The 22024-nt window shown below is 45.6% G+C and overlaps 2 protein-coding genes across 6 annotated transcripts; one reads left to right on the forward strand and one right to left on the reverse strand.

The window, feature by feature from the left end:
* Positions 1-1375: 1375 nt before the first annotated feature.
* On the reverse strand, positions 1376-21269 carry LOC6614513 (cytoplasmic dynein 2 heavy chain 1). The gene is made up of 25 exons (XM_032718358.1): positions 21183-21269; positions 20796-21112; positions 20425-20509; positions 20206-20335; positions 19693-20153; positions 19112-19640; positions 18622-19045; positions 16657-18566; positions 16387-16603; positions 16058-16324; positions 15299-15982; positions 14896-15078; positions 13775-14664; positions 10354-10479; positions 10158-10292; positions 9173-10100; positions 8981-9097; positions 8653-8766; positions 8492-8594; positions 7534-7989; positions 6137-7466; positions 4776-6076; positions 3336-4714; positions 2971-3276; positions 1376-1748 (listed from the first exon to the last, which is right to left on the reverse strand). The coding sequence occupies exons 1-25, from the start codon at positions 21217-21219 to the stop codon at positions 1476-1478; spliced, it is 12702 nt and encodes a 4233-aa protein (XP_032574249.1). The 5' UTR covers positions 21220-21269; the 3' UTR covers positions 1376-1475.
* Positions 2174-13631, forward strand: LOC6614512 (putative mediator of RNA polymerase II transcription subunit 12). Of its 5 annotated transcripts, none has more exons than XM_002038907.2 (4): positions 2175-2412; positions 8193-8339; positions 10682-10828; positions 11068-13631. In XM_002038907.2, the coding sequence occupies exons 1-4, from the start codon at positions 2353-2355 to the stop codon at positions 12199-12201; spliced, it is 1488 nt and encodes a 495-aa protein (XP_002038943.2). In that variant the 5' UTR covers positions 2175-2352; the 3' UTR covers positions 12202-13631. The 5 variants fall into 5 exon arrangements, with proteins under 5 accessions (XP_032574270.1, XP_002038943.2, XP_032574259.1 ...); XM_032718368.1 differs by having other exon boundaries at positions 10682-10813; XM_032718372.1 differs by lacking the exon at positions 2175-2412 and adding an exon at positions 5173-5258.
* Positions 21270-22024: the final 755 nt, after the last annotated feature.

The following is a 22024-nucleotide window of genomic DNA, read 5'->3' on the forward strand; positions in this document are numbered from 1 at the left end:
TCGTGTGTGTATGTACCAGGAAATGGGCGGAAAACACATGCAGATGTCACATTAGCCTTATACTTTAATTAGTTTCTAATCCCAGCTCATTGAAGGCGGCTGCAATTAGATGGCGACGCCGTTGCTTGTAGGCTGGCAAGGATTACAAGGATGTGGCCGCTTGGCCCCGACATTTGTCAAACACTAAACACTGAAGCAGCCAAAGGAGGATATCAATTTGTGCAATTGAGTGTAAAGTACGGATTCGCCTGCCCATCAACTGCAAATTGGACATTCGAAATTTAATCGGCAATGCAAGTTTTGGGGGATTTTGGGGCGGGGCACATAATTAAGCTGCAACTTTGTGGGGATTATTCAATGCGAATTGGAATCAACCAAAACCACAAGCTTTTAACATTAAATGCGATGAATTATTTGGTTAAGTTGGTAATCCAACATTGCGGCGGGTGAAATAGTTTAAGGGCCTCATTAATGTGGTTGCGGCTTGCGAATATTTTGGAAATCGGTCTTTATGTAGCCGAAATGCATAAGAAGGAGGTCTCTAAACTGTTCCTCCTTATAGCTAATTGGATTTGAAGTTCGGAGCGGAGTTTATGTATCTTTTGATATACACATTCACTTTATATCCTTACTCATTTCCCTTTTCAGCCTTATCGCGCTGCCTAATTCCTTAATCCCCAACTAAATTGCCATTTGAAGCGTAATAAATTAATTATTCTCAATAGCCGACAGCACAACAAGTTGGGAAAGGCGTACAACAAAATCTGAGAAGTCTGCATAGCTAAATTTGCAAAATGTGTTAACAGACTGCCACGCCCACCGATTCGAGGCACTTTGATTTGTGCGGAGGGCAATTTATATGCCACAGAAGCCGGCTGCCACGCCCCCTTCTCGGCACGGGGAGGCACTTTACACTCAAATTGTGTTAATTTGCATATTGGAAACTTTTGCCTAATTGAACATAATGCCACTTAATTAAAGTTAAGACAAGTTTTTGACGCTAAAATGGTTTTGGGCCCGGGGGATGTCGAGGATGTCTTAGCAACTAAAAGTATGCCCGACATTTATGGCAGTTTGTTGTTGAAATTTACGGCAATTAGTTTAATATAAGCAGATTATGAAGGACACAGGACGCAATGAAATCCCTTCGGCGGTGGCAAATTAATTTTTAGGGGCATCCCCGAATAAACACAGACACTGAAACATATGGAAATCAATTAGCTCTTCGGAAACTGAGTCCTCGCCTTAAATGTTTAATGGCCCATTTTGATGTTTGCCTGTGGCTGCCTAATTGTTAGTTGTTTAAATATTTACTAAGAATTAGTTGGGACCCAAATGGCAGCGTGTCAAGGGCAGGAAACTAATGTTAAAAGAGTTTGGTTTAATTTTATTTGATATTTGAGAAGGTGATTAAATTTTTTGCTTCTCTACAATATATTTTGTATATATTGCTATAAAATAATATTGAGTGGTGCTTAATAATCTTCGACTATCACCGCAGTTCCGGCCAAGAGAATTTGTTCCGCAGTTCCGGTCACAATATCAACATTTAGGTGGCAAATCAGTTTGTCCCGACTGCTCCGTGAATATAAAGGCAGTTTCGGCTTCGATTCTGCATTGTGCATGGGATATAGGGAATTTTTGCCGTATTTCGAGGAACTAGTAGTCGCAAGACTGGCATCCTCTTTTATTTTGTACTTGATGTAGAAGGGGTTCGATTTTTCCATTCCACTCTGGGCGCCATCAATCTGCAATGGAAAATAAGTGGTACCATTCAAGCTAAGTTTAGTTACAAATGAAGAAGTTAAATATATTCATATTAAATATGCGCAGATGGCAAAACCATAAGTAAGTGCGATTATTACTACCATTCCCTAAACCATTTTTAAGAATAACAAAAAAACTAAAGAGTAGTTACATCATTTGCAAGGTTGACACTCCACGTCTTAAAAGTTATATAAAAATAAATAGTTATATTTTTTTACAGTGTTAGTTCTAGCAAGTACACCAATCAAAACATAGCGAGTGCACCCGCCATAGTCAGCTTCCAAACCTCACAGTAACTGAACAGCGATAATTATCGATTGGAATCGAATAAGCAGATGTAAAAACCCAGAGGGCAAGTAAAATGTAAGTTTGTGCTCTGACCTGCTTATCGATAGGCATCGCACAGGGTGCCATCTCTAATTCCCCCTCTTGTACCGGAATGTCAATCAAATGAAAACAAAAAAAGCGGCGTGAGAAAACTGAAAAGAACGGGCATCCAGTGCACATTTCCAGCTTAATTTCGATGCATTGAACGGCGACGGCGCAGCGGAACACAGGAGGCGCAGGATTACGGATACGGAAGCCATGGAAACGGCCAGAATGGAGACGGCGATGGAGACACATTTTATGGCCAAAATGGGGAAGGTGAGGAACAAAGACAAGAAGCAATCGGGCAAGAGGGAGAGAAGATGTCATCAGTCTTCGTCCCGAAAGATAAATAAGTATCTTTTGGGATTTTTTGGTTTTTGGATTGGGGAATCAATTCAGGGCTAGCACTGATATCTACTATGCAGGTAATCCGTAACAGAGTATTGTGACTGTTTCTACAACTACTTGTGCACCCGATTGTATCTGATATAGCAACTTAGCAAAATGTATCCCAAAATTATATCTCAATGTTTATTGTATTTACTATAACGCTTCTGAATGCTAATTATGTATTTTTTGCAAGGGCTGAGGATATTTAATGATTATCACCAACTTAACCAAGGCGCCATCTATATCATAAGTATGGCATATTTAATTGGAATTGGTCAATGTTCTCTTGGCTGATTATTCTGAGATTAGTTAAGTTTTCCCCTACTCCTTCGAAATATGTATATTCTTTAGCGACTAAGACATAAACCCTTGAATCATGAGTAAGTGCACTGCTGAATTTGATGCTTAAAACATTATCGCGTAATGATATTAATTCTTACTCACCTTTAGAGGCGCCAGCTTGAGTATTATGTCCGAAGAATCACTTTCCAAGTTTGAGGAGCCGCAAGTTTGCAACTCCAGACGTTCGGTGGAAACTGCCAGTTTCCGAGACTGCAGCAGCTTTAAACAGGCCAACAGATTCTCACAGTTAAACACCTGAACGAAATTGATATCCTCGACAAAATCCAGATGCATTTGCTCCCGGAATCGAAGTTCGGCAGCCTGGGCTCGAACGATTAATGCTCTTAAAAAGTCAACGGCACTGTGGCTGCCAGGTCCAGGCCATAGTTTAAGCCAACTGGCAGGAATCTATGAATTTCAGTTCATTATGCATTTTCAAGTTTAGTTACTGTACTCCAGTTTCTTACCTGCTGTTCTGCCAGAGTTCTCAGAGTGCTGCCATCCACCTCCTGCGAATCCTTAAGCCAGGCATGCATCTGGGACAAAGTCTGGTGAACTATGCCGTACAGATCCGCCCCTAGTTTCAGTTCAGCCAGCACAAAAAGTGCCCAGGGAGATTCACCCACATCAGTTTTTGCCTCCTTCAAAGTCTGGATAATGGTACACGAAGCCGCCAGCTTCCTCCATAGATTCAGTAGGGGCTTAATTTGCTGTTCCAGCTTCTGACGACCTGTGAGCTGATCGCTTCCCTTAGACTCTCCTGCTCCTCCAGAATCTTTAGCAGATCGTCTGCCGTAATGCAATGCCCTGAGTTCCTTTATCACTCTTTTAGCTTGCTCAATTTCGCGTTGCTGTTGTGCCTGGTTGGCCAAACCGTACATACTGGGCTCATCTGCTTCAGGAAATTTCTCCAATGCAGCGTAGTAGTCCTGCAGTTGACCGCTAGTTGGTATGGATACGGATAATCCAAGAGGTGACCAACGACTGCTTAAGACGTCCGCTGAACAAAACTGGCTCAGATAGCTTCTGAGTATCTCCAGATCCCTCTGATTATTTACTCTGCCGCCGAAAGCGAGGGCTTCACTGAGACGTTGCAGCAGCAACCAATCGCATTTTCCTGAATTTAGTTGCTGATCCATCATTTTTAGGATACCCAGAGCCGCTTTTAGATCTGCCTCACCGAATTCATAGTATTTTGACCAACCTTGTGGTATGAACTGTCGCCTTTGTTGAAGCACAGCTGTTAGGACAAAATAAACCAGTCTCATCTTGAGGCTCTTTGGCTGGTTTTTAAGCTTTTGATCTTGTTCAGCAGCGAAGTTCTGGAGCAAACGCATCACAATCTGCTTTAGTCCCTTAGGCTGCTCATAACGTACTTTTAGGCATTTATAAATGGCAGCTTCGGAAAATCCCTCGGTTGATTCGCACAGCAGCCACAATCGAAAGTCTTTCGATTTCTGAATTTCACTCAATTCCCATTCCATTTGGGTTAGAAATTCTGGCACCAAATGGACATTCTTAACACATAACCAGTGGCCATCTATGGCAGCCTCTCGCATTTCGGAGAGAACTCTTTTCTCAGCACCCTTTCCAATCGCCATTTCTCTGTACTTTTGATTGGCCCACTTTCTCAACTCAGTTGTTGGATCATTTTCCGCATGACTAACCATCAAAATCGGGCGATCACAGCTGCTCTGCTGCAGCAACTGCTCCACAGAAGGTTGGGTGGAGGCATCTGGGGAAATTCCCAACAGATCGCTGCTCACTTTTCGCAGTTGGTGAAGCATCAAGTCGGGCCGGAAAATCTGAGCAATAAGCACACGCTGAAAGCTGGATCCCAACGCAGCTGTAAGTTCGAAAATAAATCTGAATAAGATGAAATTAACTAAATTATTTCTACAACTTACGTAGCACATCGTCCGCTTGAGCCTCAATGAATCCGCGCCAGATATAGTCCTTCTCCAACTGGAGTTTGCTTCGCAAATCTGGCAACAATTGGAGTAACATAGCCAGCTTTAATTGCGCTTCCTTTGGCATGCAGTCGGGCAGTTTTCCAAGCTGACTTAGCAGCATACTGCCATCAGAGCTGCCCATGAAATTGTTCACAAACAGCTCCCACTCCTTGGGGTTTAATCTATCGGGATATGCCTGATGGCAAACCCACAGGGATAAGGATAGCTGGCTATCTCTGGAAGTAGCTCTAGCTAAATTCATATAAACACTTCGAACAAGAAAATCGTAGACCTTGGACTCATCTCGCTGACTTTTGGAAAGAGCTCCCAAAAATAGTTCAATGTAAACCAGAGCGGATAATTCATAGCCCTGGATGAGGCCTGCATAAAATGTTGCTGCCCTGGAACTGAGTTCTCTCAAGGAACCAAACTGAGCTAGTAAGGTATCCCTAATTTGTCCACTCTGCTTGAGGGCCTCATCTATTTGGGCACTGCCTTGTTTGATCTCGTTTAAGCTTTCCAAAAGTTGCTCGTTCTTAAGAATGTCGCCTTCTGATTTTGATAGTTGCTCCAGTAGTTTATCTTGCATTTCCATTCGCTGCTTCAGGAGATGTCCTTCTTTTTGTAGCAACTCTATCCTCTGTTGCTCCAACTCCCCATTTTTTAAGACAATGGCTTTTGACATTAATTGATCGGCTAAACCAGCCGCCGTGACAGTAAATCTCAGAACATTAAGTTGACTCCTTTGTTCTTCTGGCAAATCCAAACGATGAGATTTGCTTATCAAAACCAACTGGAAACTCTCGTGAAGATCCACTAACTTTGAACCTATGGCTAGTTGCCGCTTATTGAACCTCACATAAACATGACCCTGCAGAAGTTGCAAAACAGGAGGACGTAGTTGCTCGCAGTCAGTGACCAAAAGAGTCTTTCCAAAACGAACAGCTAGCTCTAGCTGATAGGGCAGCCTGTCGTTTCCATGTGTGGTCAACTCGCATGGTCTTCCACTTCCTTTGAGATGGGCCGTTAACCACGCGGCTGCTGTTTGTGTGGGATCCAAAAGCAGTGGAATTGGACAGGCTCCATAGGGCAGAGAAAGCATTTCCCTGAGCAGGGCAGCGCTTTCAATAATTTGGGCATCCCTCGCCAAGCCCTGACTCTCCCAAATAATCTGTTGCTGCTCCGTGAGCAGTGATCCCCGGAGATCGAAGTCTGAGGGCAAGTGAAAATCTGCCGCCAGACGTTTGAGGGAGGAGCTGTGAGTAGGAGAACATAATAACATTTAAAATGGAGATAAAAGCTCGCCGTTAACTTACCATCTCTGTTCCAAGCCTAAACCCGCACAGTAATTGATAGCTATGGCTATTAACAAAGTCTTTGCGTCCAGTGTTTTGTGAGCCTTTTTGAGCTCCGTCAACTGATGGCTCCAGGTGGTGTATTCTGCACTAAGTTTTTCCACCAACAGCTCTGCAGCCTGCAAGGTTCCACTTGCCTCTTGGAGTTTCAGCTCCAGAACTGCTGCTTCTTGTGTGTACGTCTGCAATTTGGCCGACAACTGCTTGACCCGCTTATCCACATCATCCAGTCCACTGGCCAACTCTTGCATTTCATCCTCAGCTGCATTGAGGTTTTTCTGCAATTCATTCTGTTCCCTTTCGAGAGGCTTGATGCTCTGGATCACCCTGGAATAACGTACACTAGCCTGCACCCAAGCAGCTAAAGGAGCAGCTGCTGCAGAAGCGCGCTTGGCGTTTTTGGCTTCGTATGAATCTCCCTTGGCCAGGAGCAGTCTTTCAACAGCTTCACAATTTTCGGGACTAATCCGAGCTGGATCCAAAGATCGGATGTCCTCCTTAACACCTCTCTTGGCGAGAAAAGTCTTCATGCTGTTCCAAGAAGTATCTCGAATGCCCATTAGTCGGAGTACGCCCTCTAAAATATCCCTCACAGCTTCCGGTGGAGCTCTCAGGGATCTGATTTCGGATAAGGCTTCCGATTTGATTTGACCCACTGCATTACTGGCTTCTGCCAATATTGGTTCTACTTCTGCCAGTTCCTGTTGGATTTCCTTTTGTCGAATCTTTAATTGCTCGCTGCTCTTTTGTGTTTGTTGTTTGAGTTCCAACATGCTGGACTTCTGTTCATTGGCATTTCTCATAGTGAAGGAAATCATCTCCAGGGCTTCGTTGGCTAGTTGTCGCTTTTCACCCAAAGCCTGTTCCTGAGCTGCTGCATTGGATTTTAGGGTATCAACCAAGGCGTGGGCAGAGGCCAATTTATCAACTCCCATTTGCAATTTGCCCAATCTCTGATCGATTTCATTGGCTGCATTGTTGTACATGTGGAAGTACGTACGGATGAGTTGGTAATATCTTTGCGATGTTTCCTCCGAAGGCAGTTCATCTGATATATCTGCAAAATGACTGCAAGTCGGTACCTTGCCACGCCCACTTCCTCCGCCAGCAATCGACTCATTTAGCAACTCAATATATTGCTTGGGCAGAATGGCAATAGTTTCTCTGGATTCTCCTCTCACGTAGAGCAAATCCATCTCACGATGCAAAGCAGGAAAATTGTTGAAGTAGTCCTGCACCTTGGCACTACTGGGATCCAAGACTATAATGATGTGGAGATACTCACGGGCACCTTAAAAGGGATTAGATTGAGAATCACATCTAGAACTGGGTAATTCAATTGATGTAGATGTACTTACGCTTTAGGAAGTATGTCCCCATGGATTCCTGGTATCCCTCGAGCTGTGCCGCCTGTTTTAAAGTGCTCGCCACCGTCTCCAGATCATCGCCAAAAAGCTCTAGGATTTCACTTCCTTCAAGCAGAGCTTCTATGGGTTTCAATATATCTGGAACATAACTTAGCCAACAGTGCTCGATGAGCAGATAGCTCATTTGCTGCTCCAGGGCAGCCGTCTGCATTACCACCTTAAGGTCATTGTAGAAGTCGGCGATATCGTAGGACGGTCCTCCTTGCAGAGTAACCACCTTGGCCTCCTGAAAAGTGGCTGCTGTGAATATGGCATCCAGATGACGTCCTCCAGATTGTCCCAAAATGAGCATGTGCGCATCGGTTCGTGAAAGTACCCGTGTTATTCGAGCTACGTGACTTAAAAGTTCCTCCGTGATTGGTGCCGTGATGCTGTAGTTTTCGGTATCTAACGGAGTTATAAAACAATGGTTTTCTGTAGCTTTGCTATTTATAATCGTATTTTAGTTAGAAGCTTTAATATTTAACAGAACAAATATTATATTGCTAAGCTCTCTCTTATTAGACATAATTGACGTTGAATTGCTACTAAATTACTTTTTGTATAGAACTGATTCTCAGACGAATTGCGATGATTCTGTGTACTTTCAGTGGATGACCCCTGAGGAGGAGGCGCGGCAAAAGTTCATCATGAGGGAGCGGGATCGCGAGCGGAAACGGATCAAACGCATGAATCCCGAGTACAGGCAGATGGAACGAGAACGGGATCGGTTCCGCAAGCTGACGCCCAGGCCCAGTGTAGTTATCCCCGATTACCCCAAACTATCACCCATCTCCTCCTCTTGTCTTGAAACCGTGGAATTACGAGCAGGCAACTTCAAGTGATGCGTGAGCAGAACTTAGGCTAACAATATCATGACTCCAGCGAGGATATAAGGATTAGTACTTACTGCAAATAGTAACTTGCCGCTGAACCTCTTCCATCCATTCGTCATGGGTTAGACAGTGTAGATGACCCCGTGACTTTGGAGATTTAGGTACGAAAAATACCTTCTGAAAGGATTCAGTACATTAGCTTGATTTTAATTTGGCAAATCCTACTGCGACTTACATCCTTGCCGTAGTATTTGCGCATCGTTTGCTTAAGTATGCCCTCGAATTGCTGGACATGCTCTTCGCTAATCAATCTGTCGCGAAACATGCCTAATAGCTCGCAGTATAGAGCCTGAAAGCGGACAGAAGTTGTCAATCTGATTAGCCTTAAACTGAGAAAAATGTTTTATCTTAAGAAATGATCGGACTATAAAAATTCTGGTTTAAGATTGATAGATACAAGTTGTAAGATTTCAAATTTAAAAGGCCTAATCAACTTCTAGGAGCTTACAAAATATTTTATTTAAATGAATTAGTCTTTTTGTTTTTCTCACTTCAAAACTTACCTCATTGAAATCACTGGCAGGATAAAAGACAAGGGCATCCAGCAGCTTCATGATGCATTTGGGGCTGAACTGGTAGTGTGCCTGTCTACCCCCCACGTTGGTGAACGTCGCTTGCAGCTAAAAGAGGGTAAAGTCAATTAGCAGGTCCTGCGATGATGAATTCCCAAATGGATAGGATGTGGGGGTGCAAACCTTCTCAAAGCAGTCCATTAGACTCTCGCTGACGTGCTGCAAATTGACCCCGGACCTTCCTCGATTTTCCGATCCCCTGAAGTGCTCTTCCAAAAGAGGCTCCAATCGCCGCTGGACGATTTCTAGCATGTCCTGGCTGGTGGGTCGGGAAACTCGCACAAACTGATTGATGGCAAAGTAGCGCGGTGCGATTTTGCCGGCGTTTCCGCCAACAGAGGCGCATATTTGCAGACCGCTTACACCAATCCATTCAAGATTTTCGGCGTAAAAGCCTCCTCGTTGAGCTAGTTGGAGTAGCAGTTCCACAACTTCGCAAGCTCCCCAAGAATCCTGCTGGCAAAGGTCCAAGTTCTTCATAAACAGCACTAACCTCGCTTGCTTTGGTCGGTACTCTCTTCCCTTGATTCCACTCACTGTGACGCAGTGCGTCTTTAATGTGTGCAAAATATACCTAGGAGTCAGTTGAGTAGAGCAATTGATGGTGGCCAACTGATAGCCGGAGTTCTCCAGCACGGCTCTTTGAAGGAGCAGCGTTTTGCCGGAACCACTTGGGCCAATGAGCATAAAGGGCGCTAAACGAGTTCCCTGAGTTTTCAACAGGGTTTCTAGAATGTCCAAATAGGATTTCATGTACGATGTCATTATTAGCTGGGACCCCTTTTCTGGTGTCTCTATTGCATCCAACGGATATTGCTCTAGCGAATTTCTGCTGCTTTCATAGTGAGTCAATTCGGCGTAGTTAGGATTGGCAACGTAAAGATTCGCGTGTTTTAGAATCAGTTGGGCAAACTCCCGCTGTCGATCGTTGGGGATGTAACCGAAAAGAGCTCGAAGAGTGGCTGCTCCATATTCCTCTAGAGATTGAGAACCATGAAGTTGTAGTAGCAGGGAGCGCAAAAGGTGGGCCCGATTTATACCAGGTAGATGACTGCCGAAAATGCTAATTTGTAACTCCAGAAGTTTTAATATAAATTGAGTAACTCACGTTAATAAAAGTTGGCTTTCGATCCAGCTCACAGCATATTGAAAGTTGCCGTCCACATAACTTTGCAATAGGTCGCCATAGGGTTCTTTTGACAGCTCATGTTTAAGAATCCCATCAGCCGGGTAGTAGTCGTAACTATCATAAATCGGCAAAGAAATTACAAACAGTTCTTCATAAGTTAAAAATCAAAACCCACCTCATATTGACAATACCCATTCTGGAAATCGTTGCTGGTGACGCATGCCTCACATCATCTGTTTCGAAAATAAAGTTGACATTGCTCCCGAACTGAATCCTCCAGCCCGATGGTAAAGTTAGTAGCCTGCAAGACAACAATTTTAATTCAAGAAGTTATTCTCATGTGGAATACCATGGTTTCAAGACAAAATGAGAGGAGATCAAACTACCGCATAAGACCACGCTTAGCCACACAAGAACACTGCCCGAGATTCAGACTCAGATCGAGACACGACCCCTTCTGCTGACTGCCGTTTGCCAACCAACCACTCTCTCTGTAATTTCAGCTGATGACCCCCGAGGAGGAGGCCCGCCACAAGTTCATCATGCGGGAGCGGGATCGCGAGAGGAAGCGGATTAAGCGTCTCAATCCCGAGTACCGGCGAATGGAACGCGAGCGCGATCGATTCCGCAAGAAGGCACGACGTGCTAACGTAGCATTTTTCCAATATTCTATTTTATCTATAAACATAATCCCACACTCGAACACTCGATTCACACGACACACACACACTCACATGGCTTGAGTGATTAGGGGGTAGGGGCTTAGAAGATCCCAGGACCGTTGACACTTCTTGAACCTTCCAACCAGACAAACTCCCACAGTTTCTGTGACCTAAAACACTGTGCTTTAATAAGTTTTCCCCCATTCTGTTTCTATATACGTCTACAGTTGACCCCCGATGAGGAGCTGCGACTGAAAATTATCCAAAGGGAGCGGGATCGAGAAAGGAAACGAATCAAGCGAATGAATCCGGAGTACAGAAGGCTGGAGCAGGAACGTGACAGGGATAGGAAGAAGGCTCGTAGGGCCAACGAGGCCTTCAGGCAGCTGGAAAAGCTAAGGGATAAGATCCGAAAGGATCGAAAGAAGGGCTTGCTTGTCACGGATCCGACGCAGCTGCCGCCGGAATTCGCAGCCATGATACCGCCAGTGCCTGTGGTTAAGCCCGAAGTGGGTGTGTCACCAGTGCCGCCCCCAGGCCAGCAGCAACCCACGCCACAGCTGCAGCAACAGCAGCAGCAACAGTTGCAGCAACATCAGCAGGTGCCACAGCAACAGCAACAGCAGCAGCATCAGCAGCCTCCGCCCACGCATCTGCAAGAGCAGCAATTGAGTCACCAGCTCGCGCATCAGCGAAACCGAATGATGTCTAGCCAACTCACTCAACTGGCCACGCCCCCCGCCCATGCCTCACACCTGCAGCAGCTGAATAAGTTGCAGCAACTCTACCCGCCACGCAGCTTTGGTCACCCCGCTTTACCTATCGCTGGAGTGACGCTGATGCCGCAGCTTTGTCATCCCATCCTGCATCAGAACCTCAGTGCTACTCTGTATGCAGGTCCACCAAATGGCATCAAGCAAGAGTATGGACAGGATATCTCCGCCTCGGCTATGGCTGCCGCTCAGGCGGCGGCACTGGCCTCGCTGAGGAATCCCCAACAGCAGCAGCAACAGGATGATTCAGAAATGGTCATTAGTCTCGAACCGGAGATAGTTCTCCAGACAGGTCCCGATGTAAATCCCGCCCAGCCACCGCCGCAGCAGCAGCATCTTTTCAGCGCCCATCAGCACCAGCAGCAGCCACAGCAGCAGCAGCAGCAACATCATCTGCAGCAGCAACAGCACTGCAACATGTTCCAGCATATGGCCCCACAGGCGCACATGCAACACATGCGCTCACTGCCGCCTCCGCCGCCGCCCCCCTCGCTGACCTTGCCGCCCCTGCCGCCCCCGCCACCTACAACTCACCAGCAACAACAGCAACCTGCGCCGCCACAGCAACTGCAACATGCTCCGCAGTGAGCGATTCTCGCCTGTAGTTTTAAGCTCAACCCTCTAGCCAGCTAAACGCATCCGAAAGTTTGAAGGCACACACACCTGGAGTTGTGATCGAATTAGCTATGTGATTTGCAATTTCATTTGCCTAAATGTATTACGTTGCCATAATTGCTCGAGTACAAAATGGTATTTGTAATTACGAATCTAAAAAGCATTCAAGCGGAGAGCTATGTGGTGCTGAAAATGCAATAGAAACTATTCTCATTATACCCGTTACTCGTAGAGAGGCTATACTAGATTTGTTGAAAAGTATGCAACAGGCGTTTTCGACCACAAAGTATATATGTTCTTGATCAGAATCAATTGCAGAGTTGATTTGGCCATGTCCGTCTTTCATTATGAACGTCGAGATATCAGGAACTATAAAAGCTTGACGGTTGAAGTTAAGCGTGCAATTCTTGTGAACTTTTTTGGATATTTTTTAATAATTCTGTTAGAATGTAAATTTCTCTCGACTTGCCAAAAAACTTTTTGCCACGCCCACTACAACGTCCTAAAGCCGCCAAACCGGTAACGCCCAAACTTTTAAATATTTTTAAAATGTTTCTCGTTCCATTCCCCAATATCTATCCATATCCTGAGTAACGGGTATCTGATAGTCGAATAACTCGACTATAGCATCCTCTCTTGTTTTTGTCAAGAAATTCATACTTCCAAAGTGAAACTTGTTAGGTTATTTTTTAGTGTAGAAAGAAAAGTATTTTTCTCAAAACAATTCAGTTTTATCAGTAGGACACAGCAAATCTACCCTACTTTTTGTTCGAATTATATGCAAATTGCCATTTTAAATCCTATTTACATTGTCGTCAAAAATAATTTATTTTGTATCTTTGGAATAAAAACACATTGTGATAAAATGCACCTTGAGCTTTAGAGCAGGTGCCAAAACTTAAAATTTTCCTGTAATTCCTCATTCATTTTAGGTTGGTAGATTATTGGTTTGTCTACAACAACTCTTATTCCTATTTTGTCACAACTCCAAGGGATGTGTGCCAAAACCTCATACGCACACACTCGCACTGAACACACACCCATGTTTATTTTAAAGTATGTTAAGTAGACGCCATTTTAAAAATGCCGATACGTATTATGTTGCGTTACGCAATCCGCATTACGTTTCTTAAGTGCTTAAGGGCTTCCCCGTCATAACTTTTTATGTCGTCATCGTTTCAAGCATTTCTCTGTTTTTTAGATCTATACGTATATTGTTTAGCTAAGTGATAGGAGACACAATACTTGCAAGTTTAGGATGATACGATCTACAATACGAATTAACGATAACTGTATACCTATATGATATAATGATATACTATGGCCAGCCGCAAAATAATGATTACGAATTTATGCGCAGAAAAGAGCAAAATATAAAAAGCAAAGGATTGCTGAAAATGGAATTCAGCTGTTTAAAAAGGGTTGTTTTAAAAGGAGATATAAGATATTTTTCAAGTCTAAATTATGCGTATGCCTAGAATGTTTTATATTTTCCCTCAAACAATTGTGTGAATGTGTTGAAAAAGTGGAGATTAAATGCACTTACTTGTTATCGTCCAACACCGAGTTCAGTGCCTCTATCCATTCGGGATCGATGCTGCCGTCGCAAACGATCCATGAGTGGACTTGAGATGGCTCTTGATTGACCGCCACCGCTGTGTGGGTCAGTACTCCGTCCTGCCACTGACGAGTATCGGCATCCAGACGTCCCAGCAATTGAATCCGACTCATTGACTTTGGACTGATGGTGTGCACTTTAAGCTGGTTTCCACACAGAGCCTGTTTAAGGAGGGATATGATGGTGGACTTGCCACATCCTGGCGGTCCCACCAACACCACTCCCATCCGTTTATGCAGCTGCTCGTGCAGTTGCAAGGCTTTTTCAATTTGCCTTTCGCTTCGACAGAGCCCCAATTGCGCAAAGGCGGCGGATAGAGATTGATGGAGCTGAGTTTCTGGCGCCGGCGAGCTGCCAATCTCCGGGAAAACATTCCGGAGCAGCATCTCAAATCTATTGACATCGTGGGGGGCCAGCTTGGACATGGTGGATGAACGCAGACAACGAACCACCACCGACATCTCCAAGTTAGCGCTGGACTGGTTGTTATCCTCGCTGGTTAATTGATCCCTTAAACCTTCTCCGCACACCATGAGCACCGTCTTCAGCTCCCGCAGTCCCCAGTCGTAATGCCGCTGGGCAGACAGCATCTTGCCGCTCAGTTCAAACAACTCCACGATGCGGGATGCGATGGCGGAGGCCTCGGTAAAGCCCTCGACGAACAGCATAACCCGGGCGATTTCACCTGGCTCCGGCTGCTGCATAACAATGGGTCGGAAAAGAGCCTGGATGTTCCCGGGCAGCTTTTGGCGACCACCGTACTCCGCTCCGGCGGGATTAAGAGTGACGAAGATCCCACAGTGCTGGTTCAGTTGTATCTGAGAATAATTTGGTAGGTAAATGTGGTGAGCTTACGTATATAAATATGACATGATTAACGGCTTTTAACAGATAGAAACCTAAACTTTACTTATATTTTATAAATTAAATATCAGTTTCTTAGAAACTATGAAACTACCCACTCAACAGAGAGTCAAACCAACCAATCAAGCCATAACTCCTGTCACACCAATTTCAACTTCGACCCTTCCATAACTCATCCTGCTCACCTGCCGCTCGCCAATCTGGACGCTGTTGGCCCGCTCCTTCAGGGCACTCTGGATGGGCTGGATAAGCATGGAGATGGACGACAGAGTGGCCTCCTGCAGCCGGTTGAACTCGTCAAAGCAGCCCCACGCCCCGCAGCGCGCCAGGCCGGTGAGGATGAGGCTCATCGACTCGGTGTCCACATTCTGCAAACAATCCATGGCATAATGATGTATAGCAGGGGAATTACCATGCACTCGGCAAAAAAAAGTGTATACATCTTTCGTTTGGTAAAAAACTTACATTTTGGTAGTTCTTCAAAACGAAAAAGTACAATATTTTTAATTTAAGGCAAGCTTTAACATAAGCCGCGTGCCATTATTTTAAAAGCTAAAAGATACAACCGTAAATCTCTCTCCCACTCACCTCGTCGCAATTGAAAACCAACACCAAGCGGCCCAGCATGGCCCCGAGGGCCTTGACGCACTCCGTCTTTCCGGTGCCAGCCGGGCCAAAGGGATTACCGCCCAGGCCCATGTGCATCGCCTGCGTGAGGATGAGATAGCAGCGGTGGGTGAGCCGTGTGTGGACGAGCTTACTGGCCTGCCCCAGGAACTCGTAGGCGTATTCAAATTCGGCATAAACCATGCGGACGCAAACTTGTCGATTGGCATTAACTTCGAACGATGTGCCGCCCTTTTTTCCCAGGTAATATCTGAGTTGACACAGCCAATGCCAATCGCTGGTGTGGACCACATTGTGTTTCTGGAGCTGCTCCGTCACACCGGAGTAGTGCACCAAGTCCAAAAGAATGGCTCTTAGTTTGAGGCTGATCAGCGTTCCGTTTTCGGACTTGTGTTTCAGGGCAGCGAGGTGGGTGATTTCGTCCTTTAACTGCTGCTTTAGTTTTCCCAAGGACATGCCCCCAATGGCCTGCTCCGCTTGACGGGTGAAGTGAAGGGCTCTGGCTGTGGCCAACACCTGGCTGGCATACTTGTTCAGGATTTTCTCGTCGAGATTATCACTTCCGCCGGTGGTGCCGGTGTAGCACTCGTAAATTTGATCTCTCAGAGTATCCTGAACTACAGTCACCAGTTGATTCAGCCAGCGCTGCAAATAATATATTTAAGTACATATACTTATGATAAATATTAAATTATTATCGCTTTTGGCCAAGCTACTCACCTCGATGTCGCCCTTCATCTCGACGGGCTGACTTAGCTTGAGCTCATCGCCCTCAGCACTGTGCACGGATGTAATACTGTACTGATTGACATCGGAGGATGTTGCTGGATTTGGGCCCACCTGGCGGATGCTGAGACTGTGGCAACCGGGGAACAGTTTACGGATGTGCCGCTGGATGACCTCCGCATCCTTGCTGGCCTGTCCGAGGAGCTCGAGTAGATCATCGTCGCCCAGAAAGTAGAACCGGGGAAAGGAGTTGCGTTTATCCTGCGTAGAGGATTATGCATCATGATGGATGAGCTATTTGTGGGATTGCGTAAGCCACTCACCGTTATATAGCTCATCAAGTTCTGCTGGCACCTGGCCAGTTGGGTCTCCAGTGCATTGACAATGGTGGTGATGTTGTTTATCTTCGTCAGCGAAGTGACCCGCGGATCCATCTCGATTTCCCGCATAACGAAACGAAAGTCCTTGTCGATGCGTTTAAATAGTGCCTGTTCATGTTGCAGGGTTCCAGATCCAAAGACTGGTTCCAAATAAACCCAACTAGAATACATAGGAACTTGTAATAAATATTTAAGGATCATGACGTGACTTACCGTCTCTGAGAATGATTTAAGCTACTTAGCAGGGCATCCAGCGTATTTAGGCGACTCTCCCAGAGTTCAGCCTGATCCGAGAAGCTCTCAAAGGCAGCTGAGTTCTTGGCTGATTGCAAAAGGGACTGGTTGTCCCCTATCTTGTTGAGAACCTCCTGGTAGTCCTTTATTAAGGAGACACTCTGACCGGAGGCATCTGTCCTAATGATCAATTTTAATTGGGCCGTGACAGACCACTGATCGAGTTCAATCAAAGCCTGTCTAACAATCTGTTCACTCGAAGCCTGTCGAACTATACTACTGATCTCTTGAGCAGCCGATTGCAGGACATCAAAGTCCTGTAGGATATCCTGGAGGAGTATGGAATGTAGTGGTTTGGTTTCCTTGTGATTGAGCAGCTGAAATATCCTAGCCCAGTGGCGTTCACTCAAGGAATCCAATTGCAGTTGCTGCAAAATTGGTATGGCCGATTGAAGCTGCTCCACCTGCTGACGGATTCTCTTCGATGGCAAATCAATCGAGGCATGAACCGATCCTTCCCATTTGCCAATAAATTCGTTCAGCACGTAAGGACGTCGCCTGTAGATTGCCCATTCCTCCTGAAGAATTGGCTGCAGTTCGGTAAGAAAACTGTCGTAGACCTGCCACTGTTTCGATTGCTGCTCCAATTGCTCTTCGATTTCTATGAAGGGGCTAAGCATCTCTGCTGGAAATTCCATGTTAAATTTGGAACACTCCTCCAACAGTTTGGTCTTCTTCTCCTGCAATTGTTGCCAATGGAGTCTGCGCTCTTTGAAAACGTCCAGAGTGGAGTGCTCGTTGGCCTCCAATTCGGATATTGTGGACTCCCATCTGAGTAGAAATTTCTCTGCCTCGTTCTTCAGGTTTTGTAATTGTGTCTCGGCCTGGTTTTTGATCATATCCACTTGTCGCTGAAGGATCACTGCATGATTCTCGAGCAGAGGCTGCAACTGTTCCCATTGCAGTAGGATTCCCGACAGAGCTGTGACCCTTTCCTTGCACCAGCCCGCCAGACAGGAATCCTTTGCTCGCACCGCCACCAAAGTTTTCTCGATCTGCGGCAACTCACTCATTATCTTCTCGTACTTCATTCCCGATTGACTAATGCTACCCTCATCCATGGGCACATTTTGCAGGAACTGCAGGGCACTCTGTAGGAATTCCTGGATCAAACTCACATCCGTCAGAATAGCAGTGCGCAGGCTATTCGCCAGAGACTCCCAATAATGTCTGCTAATATATTCTATATCCGATCTTAAAGGCAGGACATTGATGACTATGCAATCGATGGATTCCTCTGCCTGTTGAAGCTTCGCCAACTGTTGACTGAAATGTTTGCAGGATCTGAAGTTACGATCCCAGTCCCCGGCCTCGTTTAAATGAATCCCACAGAGCTGATCCACATCCACACATCCCAAGGCAATCCAGGGCAACCAAATGGTCTTGAAGTCCTCCAACTTGTCGAACAATTCTGTAGCCCTTTGATAAAGTGGTCCAAAGTGGTGGCGGTTTACTGTGACCATGGATTTGAAAAGCTCCTGGCTGTGTTCAGATAGTCCGTGGAAATTACAAGGCCTCTCTATGAAGCGCCTCAGCTGACTAAAGTACAACTCCCGAATTTCCTCTTCCGGTGGACTGAAGACTAGTTCTCTCTGTCGCAAGACGAGCTTTACATGTATGTCTGGTAGCTTGTTGTTCATGTCGAGCAACCCCAAGATGTACTGGTATTCCAAAACTTTGTACAACTGGTGATCCCAGTGCAGCTTGAAGGCATCCAAGTGGGTGTATCCTTGACGCTCCAAAGTGGCCACTAGTTCACGGAGATGACGCAGTTCGTCCTTCCAAATTTGGTTTTGTGTAAAGAGATCGGTGGACATAAGTTTCAAAACCTATAAAAAACGGTGGTAAGGGAGGATGATTCCTACATTTTTATTAAGAACCTACCGATCTCTTGGCCTGCTCGTGATATCCCACCAGGAGTGTATTATCCGAGGATAGTTTAGAAACGGCTACCTGTAGTATATCCACATATCGCTGAACGGAGGACTCGTCCTGCCAGGCGACCGTTTCGCTTTGGACCAAACGCTGCAGCTCCAGAGCATTCTTCAACATAATGGGCCGTTGGCAGGGGATCATCCGATCGCCGATCGTGTTATGGAAAGTGGCGATCTGCTGCAATCGGCGCGCATAGCACATATATTTGGCTGCATGAGTGGCAGCTGCTCGCAGTTCGAGTGGAACATTGTAGCCTAGATTCTCAAATTCGCGCACATCCTGGCAGAAAGTCACCAGCTTTGGATTGAAGGTTACCCGCATCAGTTGACGACCCTCTTTTTCAAACTTCACCACGGCCTGATCGTCACGAAGTCTAAAATGATAGTAAATCAATTCTGGCTTCTGGACCATTTACGATTAACAAAATTGAGGGACCCACCTTAGCTCCCCGCTTTTGACAGCAGTGGAGCACTGTCCTGACCAGATTTCGAAGTTAGTACGTAGCAGGGATTCGGTTTCCTCCTTGATTTCCAGCACTGCCTTGTTGATCTTGTCGAAACCCTCCCGTCCACTTATCAAATGGCTAACCTTCTCGATCTCCTGGATCTGATGTTGAACCACCTTCAACCAGCGGCACTCGTTACATATCACTGACAGGTGACCAGTATCCGGTTCCATATTTGAATCCACCATCGCCTTGCGTAGATCCTGCAAGAGGATGTGCAGCGACTGCAAAAACTGCTCCCTTTCGATGGTCAACAGTTCCAGGACAGCAGGTCTCTGGATGAGAGTTTCGTATTTGGAGAAGATGAAGATCACCTGCCGTGGATTACTCAGGTGGTTATGCAACTGGCTCTTGAGGGCAGCGGCGATTCGCTCGTCAATTGGCTGCAGAACCTGTTCAAAGTGCTGCAGAGCTTTGTGCCATTTATTCTGCCCCAAAGAGGATGTGTCAAATATGTTAAATTCTAAAAAACAAAAGTATTTAATACGCAATCGAAATATTTAATTAAAACCTACCCGTGAATGGAGCCTGTTCCTGAAACATTTCCTGCAGCTCGGTATCTTCGAGCAAGGTGGCAATCTGTTTGTAAAGCTGTTTGATGCTCCGGATCTCACTAAGCCGCTCTTTAAATTGCTGTCCTCGCTTGGGCACATGCGAGTCTCCAAGCCACGGGTGCTTTACGTAGTTTGGCCAAAATAGGCGGGTGAGGGAGTCGCAGAGCTGTATCCAAGCGTCCACAGTGTCGATGCTCTGACTCATAAGGTTGTTAACATGACTGGAATTCAAGCTCCAGACGTCTTCGGCCAGCAATTGTGTTAGGCAGACCTCCAATAGTCGCTTGCCAATGATGTCCAAGAGGTCCGTCATCCGCTGCTGGGGATAGTTGTAAGGAAGTCGCCACAATTCGTCCAGATTGGTGTGGGCATGGTCGAGGAACTCCTCAATGGTGCCACTCGGATTGGCCCCGTCTATGTTACTGCAATGGAACTCTTGAACACATTTGAGTGTGACTTTATATTCATCATTACCTGATTTGTTTTTCCATATTTTCCAAAACACCAATGAACACTTGCGCAGCCTCGCGGTCTAATCGAGAACTTGACTTTTGGCCAAGCTTCTGCTGCCAATATTTGATCTCGTCTCGCAGACTCGTAATGCCTGGGGAAATTAGAAAAAAATCATTTTAAGGATATCTTCTCCTAATTTGTTCACTTAAATATTAGGTAAGCTTGCTTTAAGAAACCTACCGCTCTGTGGTAATCCCAAGCTGGATCCCAAATTCTGGTGCAAGTTCTCCAGAATGCCGCTCAACTCTGGTCCATATTCGCTGCGCTGCAGAAATATTTAAATATTAGAGTGTAAGGCAGAGGTCACGATGAACATAAAGCTATTGGAAAAAAGAAATTGGATGGGAGGCCAGGGCAAAGTATAATTGACAAAATGAAATTGCATACTGAATTGAATTATGCCCAAATGCGATTAAGATTGTAGAGAGCGAAATGGAGAGCAGGCCAAGTTAAGCCGAGTGAGGGAATTAGCCAGGTAGAATATTACACCAGACTGCACTATAAAACACTGGCGAACACACATCATCATTGCATCCAGACTCTAGACTTACCCGGGCTGAGTTGGCGGAGGGCGAGAATACCCGAGAAACGGAATTGTAAATGGACTTGACCATGCCCCCTTCTAATGTTAAAATGCCCAGCAGGGGCTCACTGCCACCCTCCTTGTGATGATGTCCCACCTGCGGCACCTTGTAAAAGAGCAGGCAGAGTTCCTCATTGGGAATGCGATGATGGAATCGTATTCTGCCATCGGATCTGCTGTGCACCGCCGATATGACCGTCAGCTCCTCCTGTTCCAGAAACTCCAGAATCATGGCCGTCTGCTCATCCAGTTCCGAGCCCGGTAAACGGGCGGAAAAGTATTCGACTGAGGAAATGCGATAGTAAAGATATATATTTTATGCCAGCCGAAGTGGTTTAAACACTCCATTGCTCACCGGAAGTATTTATTATAAATTTTGTGCGCTGGGTCATCTTAAATTGGGTTTTCAGCCTTCAACGCGTTCTGTTAACTTTCAGTTTTCAACGAAACTCTTTCACTTTTTCCAAAGCCTAACTATTTGTTATTCTTTTCGGTTGCCATTGGCAACTCGTTCAATGTTGCCCCAGGGGTGGTGAGTTTTACACTGCGGGAAGATTTAGACGTTTTTGTAAATATTAATACACTTTTACAATAATAGTAAGAAAAGAAGAATGAACTAGCTTTGCATTTCTTATAATATAATATTGATCAAAATCATTAGCCGAGTCCATTTTGCCATGTCTGCTTGTCCGTATTAACTTTGAGTTGCCACATTTCCATTGAGATATGGCTGTCACAAGCGAGTGACAGGCATAGCGTGTCTAGTTTTCTTCAGTGCACTGGTTTCTGTTACTAAGGATGTTGTTGGGTTTTTCTCCTCGCACCTGTTGTTTTCCTTTGGCCATGCGACACGTGCTGTAGTTGTCATGGGTCTTGTGAGGGGAGGGTAAGGGGATGTTAGGTGCTTTGCACTAGCTCCTGCCTAGTTTTCATGCATCCCCTGGCATTACCTCAATCCACTCGGGGCGGCTGCTAATGAAACGGAGCACACGACTGGCCGGCTGCACTAAAAATGCCTTAGCAGGTTTATATAATTTGAATGCCCATTAATTGAATTGTGCGGGCGTGCTCAAATGCCATTCTCCAGACAGCCAGGACGAAAATGGGGATGGACTCACATCTCAGGACATGTCCAGATTCGACAGGAGTCAACCCTGCGACTTTTCAAGCCTGTGACAGCTCAACATTTTGTATTGT

Source organism: Drosophila sechellia, chromosome 2L (genome assembly GCF_004382195.2).
Source record: "Drosophila sechellia strain sech25 chromosome 2L, ASM438219v1, whole genome shotgun sequence".
Lineage (NCBI taxonomy): Eukaryota > Metazoa > Arthropoda > Insecta > Diptera > Drosophilidae > Drosophila > Drosophila sechellia.

What these genes read in the sequence shown, in the direction of transcription:
- LOC6614513 (XM_032718358.1), bottom strand. Translation starts at nt 21,219, where the DNA reads ATGACCCAGCGCACAAAATTTATAATAAATACTTCCG. An exon ending in GGAACAGGCTCCATTCACGG is followed by an intron (nt 19,641 to 19,692) that starts GTAGGTTTTAAT and finishes TTTGTTTTTTAG; the next exon opens with AATTTAACATATTTGACACA. An exon ending in GTCAAAAGCGGGGAGCTAAG is followed by an intron (nt 19,046 to 19,111) that starts GTGGGTCCCTCA and finishes CTATCATTTTAG; the next exon opens with ACTTCGTGACGATCAGGCCG.
- LOC6614512 (XM_002038907.2), top strand. Translation starts at nt 2,353, where the DNA reads ATGGAAACGGCCAGAATGGAGACGGCGATGGAGACACATTTTATGGCC. An exon ending in AGCTGACGCCCAGGCCCAGT is followed by an intron (nt 8,340 to 10,681) that starts GTAGTTATCCCC and finishes CTGTAATTTCAG; the next exon opens with CTGATGACCCCCGAGGAGGA. An exon ending in AGAAGGCACGACGTGCTAAC is followed by an intron (nt 10,829 to 11,067) that starts GTAGCATTTTTC and finishes ATACGTCTACAG; the next exon opens with TTGACCCCCGATGAGGAGCT.